At 44.0% G+C, this 15,163-nt stretch overlaps 1 protein-coding gene across 2 annotated transcripts in view; it reads right to left on the minus strand.

Moving 5' to 3' along the window:
* Positions 1-4,268: 4,268 nt before the first annotated feature.
* Positions 4,269-15,163, minus strand: part of MAN1C1 (mannosidase alpha class 1C member 1) — a 65,724-nt gene continuing 54,829 nt past the window's right edge. Inside the window, exons 8-13 of one of the 2 annotated variants that reach the window (XM_068917087.1) lie at positions 12,865-12,958; positions 9,483-9,598; positions 9,109-9,328; positions 6,743-6,915; positions 5,794-5,909; positions 4,269-5,107 (exon numbers count right to left, since the gene is read on the minus strand). In XM_068917087.1, the coding sequence (XP_068773188.1) occupies positions 4,984-5,107; positions 5,794-5,909; positions 6,743-6,915; positions 9,109-9,328; positions 9,483-9,598; positions 12,865-12,958 (843 nt within the window). In that variant the 3' untranslated portion in view covers positions 4,269-4,983. The remainder of the gene's footprint in view (positions 5,108-5,793; positions 5,910-6,742; positions 6,916-9,108; positions 9,329-9,482; positions 9,599-12,864; positions 12,959-15,163) is intronic. The other variant, XM_068917088.1, reaches the window with a different exon arrangement.

Here is a 15,163-nt window from a genome sequence, read left to right on the forward strand (position 1 = left end):
CATGTGGCCCTTGATATTTCTCTTGCGGGGGCAGTGGTACCTTGGGCAACACAATGTATCAGATAGGGGGAGCCTACCATCAAAAAAAACCCCCACTGGGTTATTTGTAACTCAGATCAGTGCTATTACATTTGCACAGCCAAGAGAAGATGGAGAAGGCTGCTTAGGCCAGCTCCACTATAGAAGAAAGCGTTCATGAAACTCGGCCACTGCTCTTTGCTCTCCACCTCCCCATCAGCCAAAGAAGCAGAACTGGTGCTTGGACCAGTGGGGAGGAGGTGGGAGGAACTGAATTAACAGAGCATTGAAATAATGTCTGGGAGCAGAGGCAGGTGTGAATGAGCTGGTCTCCACTTAAGCAGATATGCTTTAAAACTTACTGGACTCATTAGGTTGGGCAGTGAGGTGTGGAGAGCTTTCACTTACCTCAAATAACCTAGCAAGTACCTTTAGAGCACAACATGTAACAGGATGAGACAGCTTTGAAACAGGATAAATGTACTCGGGTGTCTGGGAAACAAGCAAGAGCAAGAGGTGATATGAAATGACAAAGCCTGCAAACTCCTGGATGGAGAAAGAGACCTGACAGGCTGGCTGGCACAGCCAAAATGGTACAGTGTAGAGAAGAAGCAGAGGGGCTTATTTTACATCCGAACCATTTCCAGTGTCATCAGCTACCATATAATGATGACAAATGGATGAATTACTTGATAGGAAAAAGAATGAAAGACAAAAGGTGAAATAATTCAGGGCATCTGCTGGGAACTGATCCTTCTCAAAGGAAAATAATACCAACAATTCCCGGCTCTACACTGCTAGTTCTTGAGATTACAGATTACAGCGCTCAGGAGGAATTTTAAATATCTGGACAGCTGCTGCGTGGCCCACCCAGGCACATTTGTACCAGAGGAAATCCTTGTGATAGGGAATTAATAAGGAAGATTCACAAACACAGAAAAATTCACCTGGCAGGAAAAACTATCCCAGATTTCTCTTTTGCCAGCCAGGAGAGTCCAGCTGAAAATAAGAAAACTAGAGGGAAATTGGTGCCAGGGATTGAAAGCTTGGAACAACCCTTTTTGCAGTGAGATGGCTTCTCCAGATGTTGGAGTACCACGCTGCAAGTCCGTGTTCCAGGACAGCACGTTCCGAGAGCAGAGAAATCCTCCCCTCATTTAAACTCATGGCCCCATTTCCCATCGCCTGAAACCCTGGCTCGCTTTAAGCTGAATAGATCATGATGTAATGGAAGGCAGCGTTAAAATCTGAGCTCTGTAAATGGAGAAAGCACCTAGAAACAAAAACCCACTGAGTAAGCAAGCCCTGACCAGACAGAGGCCCAAGAACATGAATCCTCTGGAAACCAGTCAGGAACAAGGAGTATCCAAGTCCAGCTTCACATGGCGCTTTTCAAAGGGGACAAGAAAACCAGAGGTGTGTTATGTTCACTGCAGAAGAGGGGCTTGTAGCCGGATCGAGGATAGCTGCACTGAGACAGAGGGCATCACAGGCAGCCATGGAAAACATACAGTCAGTCCCAGAAAAGGAACGGGCAACAAAGACTGCAGAGTGAAGTGAGGTTTGATAGAGATTTCACCTAGACCATTTAGTAGAACAGCAAGAGCCAACGCCTACCAAATTCCCATGGACCTGGATTCCTAACTCCCCTTTGTAGCTTGACCTTTCATATTCAGTGTGCAGTAACCCATTTGGTGGGTAACTTGCAGTTCTTACACTCACTGGCTTTCTAAACAAGCATTTACAATGCAGGGGTGTTTTACTGAAAACATTCCTAATTACAGCACAGTTCCTGTTCGGGGCTCTACGGGGAATGAAGCCACAGACCCAATTGCGACCTGAAGTAACTGCTGAAACTTTGAAACTGCTAGCGCTGGGAGTCAGCACTTGATGCATCACATCTGAAACAATCAGATAAATAGATCAGATCAAAACGTATGTGGAAAAATACTAAGACTGCCAGGCCTTTGAATTCAATAACCAATTCTGCTGAAAGCCTTCCAAGGGAATTTAGTAACACTGCAAAAATGAAGCACAGGTTTCAAGAAGATGCATTTGTTTTCTGGATAGTTTTGTCTTATCTCCTTGTATGGTCAGGCGACAACAGCCAGTCTTTCTACAAGCAATGAGTTATTGGTTTTCATCTCTACCACATGATGCAACTTTCTGTTACCAGAACTTCATTTACAGGAAATTTCTTGTGATATAATAGAGGGTCACATCTTCTGGTGGTGAAAATTAACACAATAATCACAGACCCTCAATTTGAACGTAACAGGGAAATAGGCAGAGGTAACCTAAGCTGATCACATTTCCTGGAAAGGAGAATCAAAAGTGGAAAAACCATCATACATCAACAACAGAATTCCCACTGGTGGCCCACGTGTCTGAGAGTGAACAGGAAAGCAGCTCCAAGGTACAACTCTTTCCAGATCTTTTCCATTAGACATTTAAAAAACAAACCTTTGGTTCAAACGTAACACCCCATTCATTTAGCTACTAAAAGTACAAAAACAAAAGGATTCCCATCTTGGCAAACACACAGAATCCCTGCCCTGCCCCTCCACCCCCGGCCAAGCAGGAAGTATATAGGGTGGGAGCCAGATCTGAGACATGAAATCCCAGTGCTTGCTTCTGCTCACAAAGCTTCCAGAGTCAAGGGTTCTGCTCAAGCAAGAACATCCATCTGAGGCTCAAGGCCTCCTGAGGAGCAAGTAAAGAGCAGATTCATTTTAAGATGCCAATGGGGCAAATGTTCCCATTATCTGCATTCCCCTTGGTCAGAAGAATCGCAGTTACGGACCAGGGCCAGGCCTTGGAACAACGCTGCTCCTCAGAACAAATCTTTACTCCTGCTAAACACATACGTGCTTTACTTTACGCCTGCAATTAATCACTGGCCTCAGGGATATAACTCTGTGGATACCTGTGAGCACAGGCAGAAGTATTTGCAGACTTCTGGTCTAGAAGAGAGGAAAATTTCAAGCATGGTCATTTCCAACAAACAGCTTTCTTTGTGCTGAGCTCCACATGAGTGTCTTGGTAAGCAAACTTATCAATAAGCTTTACGTTCTCAGGCATGCTGGGCAGCTAAAGAAACTTCCTATTTGCGATGCAGCCACTGAACTGCAAGAATGCAGCAGCTTTCCTCTAGAAGCATATGTGGTTTTACTAATACCATTCTTGCTCACTACCATATCTGAACACTTGTCTGGAAGAGAAAACAAGAGCAGAGTTTTAATGCAACGCTAAGGATCTATTTCTAAAGGAAGCTAGAGCAATGCTGCTTATTCGGGGGTTTTAAATTTTGCCAGGCAGTGTTCTGAGTTACTCCAAGAGCAGACGTTTTTATTTATGGAATTTCCTTAATCCACTATAAAAATCCTCTGGGCTAAACTGACTTCCCAGTATCCAAATCTCTTGGATGAGACAACTCACTCCCAAGGTGCTTATTTACCAATAACCATTCCTCTAGGCCAAGCTTACCAGCCAGTATCTTTATCTCTGGGATAATGTTAAGTCCCCATCTGACAACCTTATTTCTCTGGTGGAATTACACAAGCATGAATTTAGAAACACATTTTTTTGTTTTCACAACTTGTTCAAAGCAACTTTATCTTCCCAAGTTGCTGAATAAACCAAGTATTGTTTCACAAGAATGGAGAAAAATGTTCTATCACCAAGGGCCACGCAGCTTCACAGTGACAGAGGAAAAGCTGCTACAAGGCTGCTGGGAGAAAGGATGCTGAATGAGGATCCAGCCCTTCCTCGTTGCTAACTTTGTTAGGCAGGTATCCACGATACCTGGATATCTGGTACGATATTCTGGCCAGGGCCAGAATTGGAGAGGTTATGTGAACATCTCCATGCAGTCATCCTGCTTAGAGTCACTGCGAGCACATACAGGGTAAAAACCTAGTCCAGTAGCAGGATGCATGCGAGAATCTGGCTTCAATTTTTTCCCTTTCTTCTTCTCCTATCACTTAATTCCAGAAATAGTACATATGAAGGAGCAAACTTAGCTGGGGATTATTTATTTTTTGCTAGAAAATAAAATGTTTAGTGGAACTCCTGCTAACCTGTATCAGACAGCAAACAAGCAATTTAAAAGGGCTGGTGCAGATTAGAATTACTGTCCATACACTGACTAGATGACTCTGGAAATCAACATCTATTGTGAAACATTCTTGAAATCAACCAGTATTGTCACCTAGTCATTCCAAGCATGATGTAACAAGTCTCTGACAGATGGCTTTAAAGCAGGATCAACCCAAGCATGCTTTTTATTTTACAAGACTTTTATTCCGTTTCACAGATTTGACTATTACAGCAGTGAAATTATTACAAGTGACTCATAACATTTAGTTCCAAATAAAAGTAGAAAAACACAAAAAGTATAAAGGAAAGGTAAATGAGATGTGATGTATGGTAAATGTGTTTTAAGAGCACAGAAAAACGATATAAAAATACTTTAGGATCAAGAATTTTGCAGACAGGTTTTGATTTAGTTACAGTTTTGACACCACCTAGAAAGCACAGTATATTGAAAACTGTTAATTAGAAAGGCGATAAAATCCAACAGTATATAAAAGGCAAAAACAAAACAAAAATATGAAAGGAGGGATGGGTATGTGTGGGGGAAGTCTTTTTTATGGCAAACTTCCAATCCTTTGGCCGCTATAGAGCAAAGTCAGTGGATTTCATATAAATTCTCTGTATAAAGGAATGTCTATGAATTGTGTACAATATGGCCCAGAATAAACATCTCATTTTCAGGCTAATAGAGCTCCTCACAGAGGAAAAGAAGGTGCTTATGTCACGGTTTCATCTCCCCGATATAATACTGTCCGGAATTGGACTAGTGCCCCAAAATACCATTTTAGGAACAACACGAATTCCTTTAATGGAAAGGAAATGCAGTAACCCGCCGACGCTGCAGAAGCAGGGCGCTGGGCAATGGCCTCACTACTGCACACTTGCTTTAGTTTTAAAGTTCGTGTGGTTGATTGGCAGGGGGTGAGCCTCTGTGTTGAACACCCAGTCGTCCAGAGACAGCACATCGTCTTCACAGAACAGAAGATAGAGGTACCTGGAGCCATAAAGCAAGGGTGGGCAGGGGGTGCAGGGGAGAAGACAGACACAAGGGGAGATTATAGGAAGCTCATATGGGACTCTGAGCATGCACCAGAGAACACTTGTCAGCAGGCCTGCGACTGGGGCTGCCACTGGACTCAGCTGTCATGGCTTACGATGATATGTTCCCTGCCTCACTCTTCTGCTGGAAGCTACCATCCCTGGAGCAAGGGTGGCAGAACAGGATGTGCGCTTGCCCTCAGCCACCCCGCAAACGTTAGCTCAAGGTACCAGCAAAGGCAGATTTGCACCAAGGATGAAGTCAGCTGAGCACCAGCTGAGAAGCACATTCATGACGTATTCATGCCTCCTCTTTGTTCAGAGCATTAACCTGGCAGAGGTTGTGCAGCTGTGTCTCACAAACCATCGGTGCCTCCCTTTTCTTAGGGCAACCCTGGATTGCAGGAAGAATCCTTTAAACCCAGTGCATAAGCAGAAACCTAGAGAGCGCCTATAACGGCAGTGGTTCTACAGGAAGAAGTTACCAAAGCTTTGCAGCACCTCTAATCTTGCCCAGTCTGCCCTGCAGAGGATAAAGACTTCACAATAGAGACTTATCATGCAAAAAAAAGTACAACATCAAAAGTGTTGATGATGCAGGAATTATGCTACTCTGAAAGGCTTCTGTGATACTAAACTTACTTCAGAGTCTCTGCGAGGAAAAAACTCTGTTGCATGTTGTCATGGGTTGGGGTTGTGGTGTAAACATCTCGGATGCCAGAAAAACCAGCTTCTACTCTGCAATGTTTTTCTAGGGCCTGAGAAAGGAAAAGAAATCTCAGTAACATACAATAGCATGGAGTAACCCATTAATCATCATCTGTCACATTACAAGTCAGCTTTACAAATCAAATTCCAGGTTTATAGTAGCTTCTTTCTCTCACTGAAGAGCATGGTGATTACTGCAGGAATAAAGCTAGTTCTAATGAAATAGCAAGAGAAACATAAACTGCCTAAGTTGGTTGATTGATTAACCTTGATGTTACACACATAGCAACAACAGATCTCAAGTGGCAACTCTAGCTGTTTGCAGAGCCTCTTTTCCAGGGCACTAGATGAATGACAATGCTGCCACCGAAATGCAGTCCCTGCTAGGATGTGGGGCAGCAGCCAACTAGCTATTGTATGAGCTAGAAAGACAGAGGTGAGGGACTTGCTGGCTGGGAGGTCTTTGCAGGAAAAAGATGGGATGAAGGGCAAAGCCAGGCTTGCTCATTTTTCCTGGCCAACTACAAACCAGTGGTTCTGAGCAGTCCACAGATTTCAAGTACAAGGTTGACTCTTTTTTATGCAGGACTGTTATGTTAATAGCAGGTTTCACTGTCTGCAGCACTCCTCTCCATAAACCTCTGCAGTTTTGATTGACTGATTGATTCCAGCATAGACCAAAATGGAGAAGAAAATATTTACCATGATCAGCAGAGAAGCCACACTAGATCGAGCTATTCTGTATATTTCTGCCCTGTTGATAATGTGTCTTAGTGATTAATACAATTTAAATCCTTTCTGCTCTTTTCCTTGACTGAAGAAAAGATTCTTGTAAGAATCCAGCAGCCTGTAACAGTTATTACTGCACGTTTTCCAGCCATACCTTCACAACCTCCCAGCCCCACTGCCTGTACTTGGGATCGTGTGTCAGTCGCCACATGTACATGTAGCTTTCTACCACTTCTGGGCGTAGGATATAGTAGCGCTCGCTGAGTCTGGTTGCCATGGCTTCAGTTCCCATATCAAAGCGAAAGGCTTCAGGGCCAAGTTTGGTATCTAGACAAAATCACACACATGTAACGATCAGTTTGGGGAGAAAGCAAGCAAACAGGCTGTGTAGGTGCTTTTATGCTGCTCAGACATCAGACATTTAACTAAGGCTTGTGTGAGGTCAGATGAGCAGATCAGTCTTGTCTGGGTAGCACATCAACCTCAGAGCCAATGTCAAAATAGGGGCAACTCCACAGAGTGCATGAGCTTTCCTCACTGCCATCCACAGGTTTTGCTCATACTGTGATATTTCTCGATATTATCTAGGGGAGGGTGAAGTGTTTTTGAGGGTGGATACAACTGACGAAACAAATACTTGGACCAGATTTGAGTGTGGAGGAAGCAGGTACAAATCTCTCCCGTGTCCTAAGACTTTTGCTGGGTTTGGATTTGGTCCTAAGAATTGAGAATTGCACTGCACCTGACCCTGAGAGCAAAGTTTGTCACTGAAGCCAACCTCAGGACCCAAGTGAGAAAGAATAGAGAGGAAGATCCTGTCCTAAGGCCTCAAAGAGAAAACACATTCAAAGGAAAAACTAGCCATGCATCTGATCTCACCATCACAGAGATACTGGTACACTAGCAGGTAGGAACTTCTCTGTTTCACAATTGATCAGTACAGCAGATTGAGCCAGTATAACTGCACCAGGGCAGGGAGGCTGTAAGAAGAGGTACCTGGACCTGCAACCATTTACTTTGCCTTTTCTTCTGGTCCACTATCAGCCTCTTTGAAACAGAAGACATCAGGATGATGGCAAAAGCTGAACTGGTTTCATTGATATTTTACAATTAAAAAATTAAGAGTACCTTGGTCTTCTTGAGCGTCCCTTACATGAGGATCTCAATCTCTTGCAAGTATCAGCTTGCACTGAGATCCCTACTTACAACACAGGGACCTTTCCATATCTGAGAAACAGAGAAACTGAGCACAGAGGTTGCTCGTGATCATGCCACATCAGGTTTCTCTTGCAGTACCCACGTGTTCACCACAGCAGTGAGGGAGGCAGTGTTTCAGGTATTCATTTCATTTCTGTAAATATTTTGCACACCTTCCCTAGGCCCTCCTGTCTGCGCTGGAAGCTTACAGTGATTGCTAGCTGTATTGTTTGCTGGCAGCCAGGGCAACATGCACAGCCATTCTCTGTAAAACAATGAGCTTGCTGAAATGACAGCTCTGTAACCAATGTGGGCAGGCTCGCTACTGTCCTTTCTACGCTGATGGATGTTGCTGAAGGTGAAAATTGGCTCTAGGCACTCACAGCCAGAGGGCTATTAGTTCGGCTGGCTTGTTTCAGTTCTGTAAATGCTGGAAAAAAGAGTTATTTGCAAATATGATTTCAGTTTAGCTTGATGCATCAGTTAAGTTTATTAGGCAAACATGCTGGATGCCAGCTGCCAATACGGGCTTGCTGATGTGGTTGAGGTGTGAAACAATCTTTGGGAATGCTTAGTGCAGACAGATGTGCTTGACAAGGTCTTGGAGAGCACACTGCTGCTTTGCTGCCTGCAGGCTCCAAGGAGCTACAGAGATGCCTACAAAGAAAGGAGCAGCGTCCAAAGTAGGCTTATCTTACTGAAAGCGCTGCAGGCAGAGAACCGGTCTCTCATTCCTCATCAGTCACTTCTTTCCCAAAGCATTGACTGAAAAGCACATTGGGTGAGGAAACAAATCCTACTGGACTTAGCCAGCCTCTGCTTAGATATCTGGAAGAGGCTGAGAGTCATTTTACTACTTTGGTTCCTAGCAGCAGCTACAGGTCTCCGACACTCTCTGGCTTCTCAGCTGCTCTGCTCCATATAGCAAGACATCCTACAATGAATCACTGTTAACCTCCCCTCTTTGTCTGCGCAGGGATGTGAAAGGACAGGCTCAAACTCCACCCTTGTCAGAAGAAGAAGGCTAGTTCTATGACTGGGATGCAGGATTAGGATTCAGTTCAGGGTTCATTTCCCAGCTCTGCCGACAGTTCACATCTGCCTGTCCCTTTGCTCCAGCTGTCTGTTATGTAAAACAGGAAGGCTGTTACTGCCCTCCCTTCTAGATATCCTAGAGAAGAAAAGTGAATGTCATACGCAGGGATGAAGATGCTGCTGAAGCACAAAACACCCTGCTGCAATCCTGTGCCACACAAGAGCTGAGCGTCCTAAGGCTGCCGACTCTCCCTTACTAGTGTTTCCTAGGCGGCCCACCAGGTTTACCTGAGCGTGCATAAGACTCATGACATGTGTTTGTTATTTCTGCAGCTAGATCCACGTAATGTTGCTTCCTTTCTTCTCCGGCGTGTTCGGCTCCAAGTGCTATCATGCCCCCAGAGAAGCAAGCCAAGTGGCCCATTTTGTGATCCAAGCTGCCACCCCTCCATTCAGCAATGTAGGTCAATCCTCCAGCAGACTTTTTGACCAAATGCTTTTCTATTGCCTAAAGGGATGAAAATCAGGATCTCAGGAGGTTTAGTGGATAGGGTAGGGAGTGAATACCAAACAAACTCAAAGAGCTAACATACCTTTGCCTGAAACATTCTGGTGAACAATATTCCCCCAAAAGAAATAGGGAGCAGAAAGTTGCTCCTTACCTCTAGTGCATCATCATACATCTTTTTAGCTTCAGAGTCTTTCTTGTCTGACATCAGCCAAGATTTGATGAGATATTCATAAAAGCTGTCCCCGAGCCCCCCAATGGAGACATGGTCTGTAATAGGAAAGCCAAAAAAGAACATCAGGTTCATAATATACAATGAGCAGTCACTTTACAAAGAGCAAACAACCATGTCCTATTTAATGCCCTTGTTCTCTCCTCCCTCTTTCCAGTTTCCTGGGGAGAGCTGGCAGCATTTTCTTTTTTAAAACGGAAGAAAGGTGGAAAGTGCAATCAGAAGGAAAATGTTCTGTCGTTTTACAAAGCATCAGTATCCCTTACGAAAACTATTCAGAGGTCTTATTTTGCAACAGTTATTTATATTGCAACTTGAACATGCTTCCTGTTTATGAAGCAACCATCATAAAGCCCAGCCTAATAAATTGAGAGCAACGGCAGGTATTGATGGATCTCTACCTGTATGAAGCCACTGGGCCCTGTCTCGCTGCCTTAGGAAAGGGAAAATGTATGTTGGAACAGACAGAGCTGTCAGCAAGGGACTGCTGTAGGGACCTCTAGATCCTGCCATTTGTATTCCTGGCTCATGATGGGACTCTGCGTCCTGGAGAAGGCTGGGGTTGTTGGCATATTAAAATGATAAAGTCAGGTGCAAGGATGTGCACTGAATATCTTCTTCTGGAGCAATCCGATTTTCAAGGCTATCTGTTCAGAGTACACAATGCTTTGACCTTACTGGAGAGGAGAATGCTAAGGAATTGCACTGTGAAATGGGCATGACTGCTGCAGGTTTCTGCCTGGGGGGAACTACTGGATGGATTTATATCTGTAAACTATACTATGGGGGGAAAAGCAGCAGTAATTCTTTGAAGCAGCCAAGAACTCCCCTTTTTATAGGAGCAAGACAAATTACCCACCATGGACTGAACCATTCCTATTAATTAAAAGTGTCTACCTCTGCATCTGCATCTTCCTCATTTTAAACGTAAGCAGACGCAGCAGGGTTTTTGGAGTAGCTTTTCAGATTTTTATTTTCCCTTCCAATGTGCATATATAAAGTTCTGAGGCTTATCCTAAGTGCTAAATCCTACAAATACGAGAGATCAACAGCTGTGCATTCTCCTGACCTGAAGAGCAAATATCCCTGATACAGTGTGTCCAATGATCCACGGAATAATCCACAGCAAAACAATGAGATTAGATGTATGAATTCAGAGAAAAAGAGGACAGACTATTTACAAACACTGGCTGCGCAGCCTGACTTTAAAGAGAAGCTCTGTGATCCTAAGTATGTCATTCATAAAATCACTAAAGCAGAAGCTCTGGTACATAATTGCTTTCCATATGGCATGACTTTGCCAGCATTTGCCTCCTAGGCACTTTGCATAAACAAATCTTTTATTTCAGCAGGGGACTCTGCTTTAATTCTCTAAAGGTAACAACTGCACTCAGAAGAGGTAGAGCATTGCCTCTTCATTAGAAGATCTGCTCATTTGGCCAGGTCGAAGACGCGCCTTTTAAGAAAATCATAGCAATTCCAAAAAAAACAGCTTCCTGTGAAGAGCTTTAATAGCAAGAGAGAAAATGAGAGCCTGGCACCTACTGGGAACATCCCTGTGGCAGGCAGCAGCTGCCTCTCTACTTTGGTCCTAATCTATTTCTCACCAGCAGTATTAGAGATAGAGAAGATGCTGATCAGCATTTTGCCTCGCTGGAATATGGTTTCAGACCGCAAGGTCGGAAAATGAGCAACTGGCAGAAGAAATCTGTGCCATGGGCTGCTCTTATAACGTGTAATCTAGGAGAGAGAATATCTCTAGTCCTTTTTCATAAATCACCCTATCCCAAATGAACGAATCAGATGCGACTTTTAATAAGCTCTCAGACCCCTCTATATGTCAGCAAAGGGTGGGAGGGAGCAGGTCAGTAAAATGAAGCCAAATTTGTGGATATAAACAGAAATAGATTAGTGGCAGAAGAAATTAATAGCGAGTATCAAGCTGAGTATTCAGTAACTATCTGAATTAAGAGCACAGCTCTACAGTTTCCCAAAGATTTGGTAACAATCAGTAACGGCAACAACAGATCTGAGACCGGAACTTCTTTTCTTCTCAACACCAAGGAGCAGGTAGGATTAATGCTTGTGTCTGGGAAAACGTGCAGTGTGGCTGCCAGCTGTGAATAGCCTAAAGAAAATGGCATCTCAGGGGTACCGTTGGGGATGGGAGATTAACTTTTCAAGTGGGACATATTACAACAACTCTGCAGACACAAATGCAGATGGGAAGCCGAGCCAACAAAGGGATTGGATAACTTGGAAAGTCGATTAACTGGACAAACATGGAAGCCTATCTTCTTTCCTCACAGCACCAAAGAACAGCTCTGGTTTAATGGGACAACTGGAATTATCCAAGATGCTGTGTTGGGACAATTTTCAAGCCAAGCCCTGTCAATCACCACTAGAGGTGCTGATGTGTCAGTCAAAGGTCAGGGATTGCTCATAGCTAGCGCTCTCCCACCGTCTCAGATGACGGCAGCCACACAACTGCCTGTCAGTTACAATCAGAGCTATTAATACAGTAGCTAGAAAGGTCTAGAGTGATCTAGGAGAGCCACAGGGACAAAAATAATGCAATGACTCCAAGAAACCAACTTAAATAATATAAATGTAACCCGCTGACAGATTAAAAACAGCTTCTAAAAATAGCCCTTTCCTGGCTATTGCTCCCTCTTCCATTTTAGAGCAGTATCTGTTCCAATGCCTATGTCTTCAGTGCTGGCCAGCATGGCATTCCCACAAGAGAGAACAACACACGCTTGCCTCACCCTTGTGGCACCACAGTGCCCTATGCCGCAGGTCCGGAGTGACAGGTACACGAATGCACACGAGAGAGTGCTTAGATCCCAGGGGGATCTGAAACTCTGCAAGCCCACTGCTTCTCCAAATGGATCCCTATTTGATACATCATACTTAGGAAGCAAATCTCATATGGCTTCTGCTCACAGCCTTCACGTGCAACTCCTGTGGGCTAGACGAGACTGCAGGATGAGGTCTTAAAGAGGTGTGCTGACATCTAATATCTGTGTGATGAACCATGTACCATTATCTCCCCCTGTGCAGGAGAGGTCCTAATTCTCGTTCTGGAGGTGAGACACTCAGCTGGAAACAAGGCTGATGGAATAAGTGTACGATGATTATGTTGCATCTTCCAAATCGAGTCGCATTATCTAATCACATGTATAACAGGCTGCCTGACAAGACAGTTCCTTGGCTTGCTGCTCTGACAGTTGCTATCTCTTCCTAAAGAATAATGGAAAGGCTGAAATGCTCCAGGCAGGACTCAATGCAGACTGATACTTACGCTGCACCCAGTTGCCTGTCACCGGGCTGAGGAAGTTGGGATACAGGCCCTGCGGCTTCTCAACTCTGTTCAGGACTTTGCGGATGTTCATCACCTATGAGAGATGAGACACAAGAACCACATTACTTCTCTACTGAAAAGGCTGACGGTTTTGTTCTGTCACTGAAGCCTGACTCCTCAGTTTTGATGCCTAGCTGAACAAGCACAGCAGCCGGTAATGTTGTGAATCATCACGCAAGTGGAAGCCGGCAACATGGCTCCCAGAGGAAGGGCCTGTGACAGAGGAACTTTCCTCCTGGATCCTCAGCACAGTCTTTATCCAGTTCTGTGGGTTTTTAGAAAAACCCCACGAGGTTCCAGTTCAGAAAGCAGTGGAAGCAGTTCCCTGACAACGGTCCAAAAGCAATCCTGAGGATTTGGGATCTGGGTGGAAACGTATGAGATGTAGAGGGTGTTTTTTTCCATGATCCAAAGGGAAAGGAGTGGCAGGGATGAGTGACTCACGTGGCACTTAAATTCACCATGTGCTCACTTAACCTGATGAATTGGGGCCTTTAATTTTAACAACAGACAGCTCCTTTAATATGCTAGAACAGATTTACTTATTCCCTAAAACCTCCCTTGGTTTCATTCCCATTAAATCCAATAGGCCTTTCCCATAAGGGATGAAGTTAAACGGTATGTAGCATAAATATTCTATTATAACTTACAGAGCAGCTAATATACTCTAAACCTTTTATAAAATTAGACAATTTGTACGCCAAAAGCTGGCTACAGGCTTAAGCCAGTGCTTCCAAGTAAGTCGTCAGGCTGCATAATATTTACTGAAGTTTAGTAGCATGGCATATTAATGACATGTTTGAATAAAAGACACAGATGGACTTTATTCCTGCTAAAATCACACAAGTCCCTAGCTGCACACTAATGAGCTGATCTGTTCCTCTGATGTCATTTCCCACAAGATGGGCTGTTTGAGCCCCTATCATCCCACATTTTTTCTCTCTCAGGGCATTAGGATGAATGCAATATCTTTTCTGTGGCACACACGAGGCACACTCAGCTCAGGAGAGTCCATTAGAAAGGTTCTGCCCCTATCCTTTAGCTGGCTTATGAGCCTGAGATGAAAACATGTTACCTTGGGGATAGAGGCTTGACCCTGGTTCAAAATAGCACAGTTTGAACATGGAATATGGATGCAATTCAGGCTTGCATTGTTGCATCTTCTTGCCCTTGTGTTTTCAGTGCTCATCTCTCTTTGTTTTCATCTGTCATTTCTTTCCCACACTTTTTTTTTTTTTTTTTTTTGCACACCCCTTTCTCTGTACCGGTCTCTTCTCAACTTCCCCCTCCCTGCTCTAAGTAATTCATCATCATCAAGAATCATCAGCTTGTCTTTTTTCAAATTGCCAGTCTTTCTTTATCTTGCCTACAGAGTTTCCTGGGTTTCTAGTTTCCCTTTACCCTCTGCTATTCCCTCCTGGTCACTCCTCTGTGACATTTCTCTTGCTCACCCCACTCTTTTGCTTTCCACATGCTTCATCCTATTCTCTCTGTTTTGCTCTTGTAGCTTCTTCCTTCTCTTCTGCAAATTCTCTTCCTGTTTCAGGGACAACCGACAGACCAATGCTGGAAATACCCTAGAAAAGGACCATTTTGAGCCTTTTACTGGTTATCTCAGAACTACTGTTTGTTTTCACCCCACTGTGGGGCTCTGGACTGGCCCCATTTCCTTTGGGCTCACGGGGGCAGTTCAGATTCTAACTAGAACAATTTGTCTCCCTCGAAGCCGGTTCCTCAGGGACGTGCGGTGGAAGCTAATGATTTGCTGGTATCCAACAGCATACTTATTAAATTGGTCTCACATGCACTGCAAGATCACTAGTTTAAAAAAAAAGAAGAAAAAAAAAAGGAGCTCAAGGTAATGTGTAACATTAACAGATTTTCAGTTACAAGTTACCCAAAAGGAATCCAATATGTCAACTGTCAGGCCTTTCCTACACAAGAAACCTCAGCAGAAATACTGCTGGCTGGATCATAACATTTAATGCCTGTTTAGAGTGAAAAGGTCTGTAAGTACAAGGCAATACTATTAGAATTAACTATTATCTTTGCAGCCTGCATCGAACAGAAGGATTAATTTTGCCCGTGCCTTTGTGTTTAGTAGGTTTTTACTACAACTTCACATCACCAAGACATTGTGAAAACATCCCCATCTCCCATGGCTGCTGCCAGAGATGGAGGGAGGGAGGTGGAGGGACAAAAGCAAGTGTAAATGGTAAAGCAAGTGTGAACAGCTGGG

Source organism: Struthio camelus, chromosome 23 (genome assembly GCF_040807025.1).
Source record: "Struthio camelus isolate bStrCam1 chromosome 23, bStrCam1.hap1, whole genome shotgun sequence".
Taxonomy (NCBI): Eukaryota; Metazoa; Chordata; class Aves; order Struthioniformes; family Struthionidae; genus Struthio; species Struthio camelus.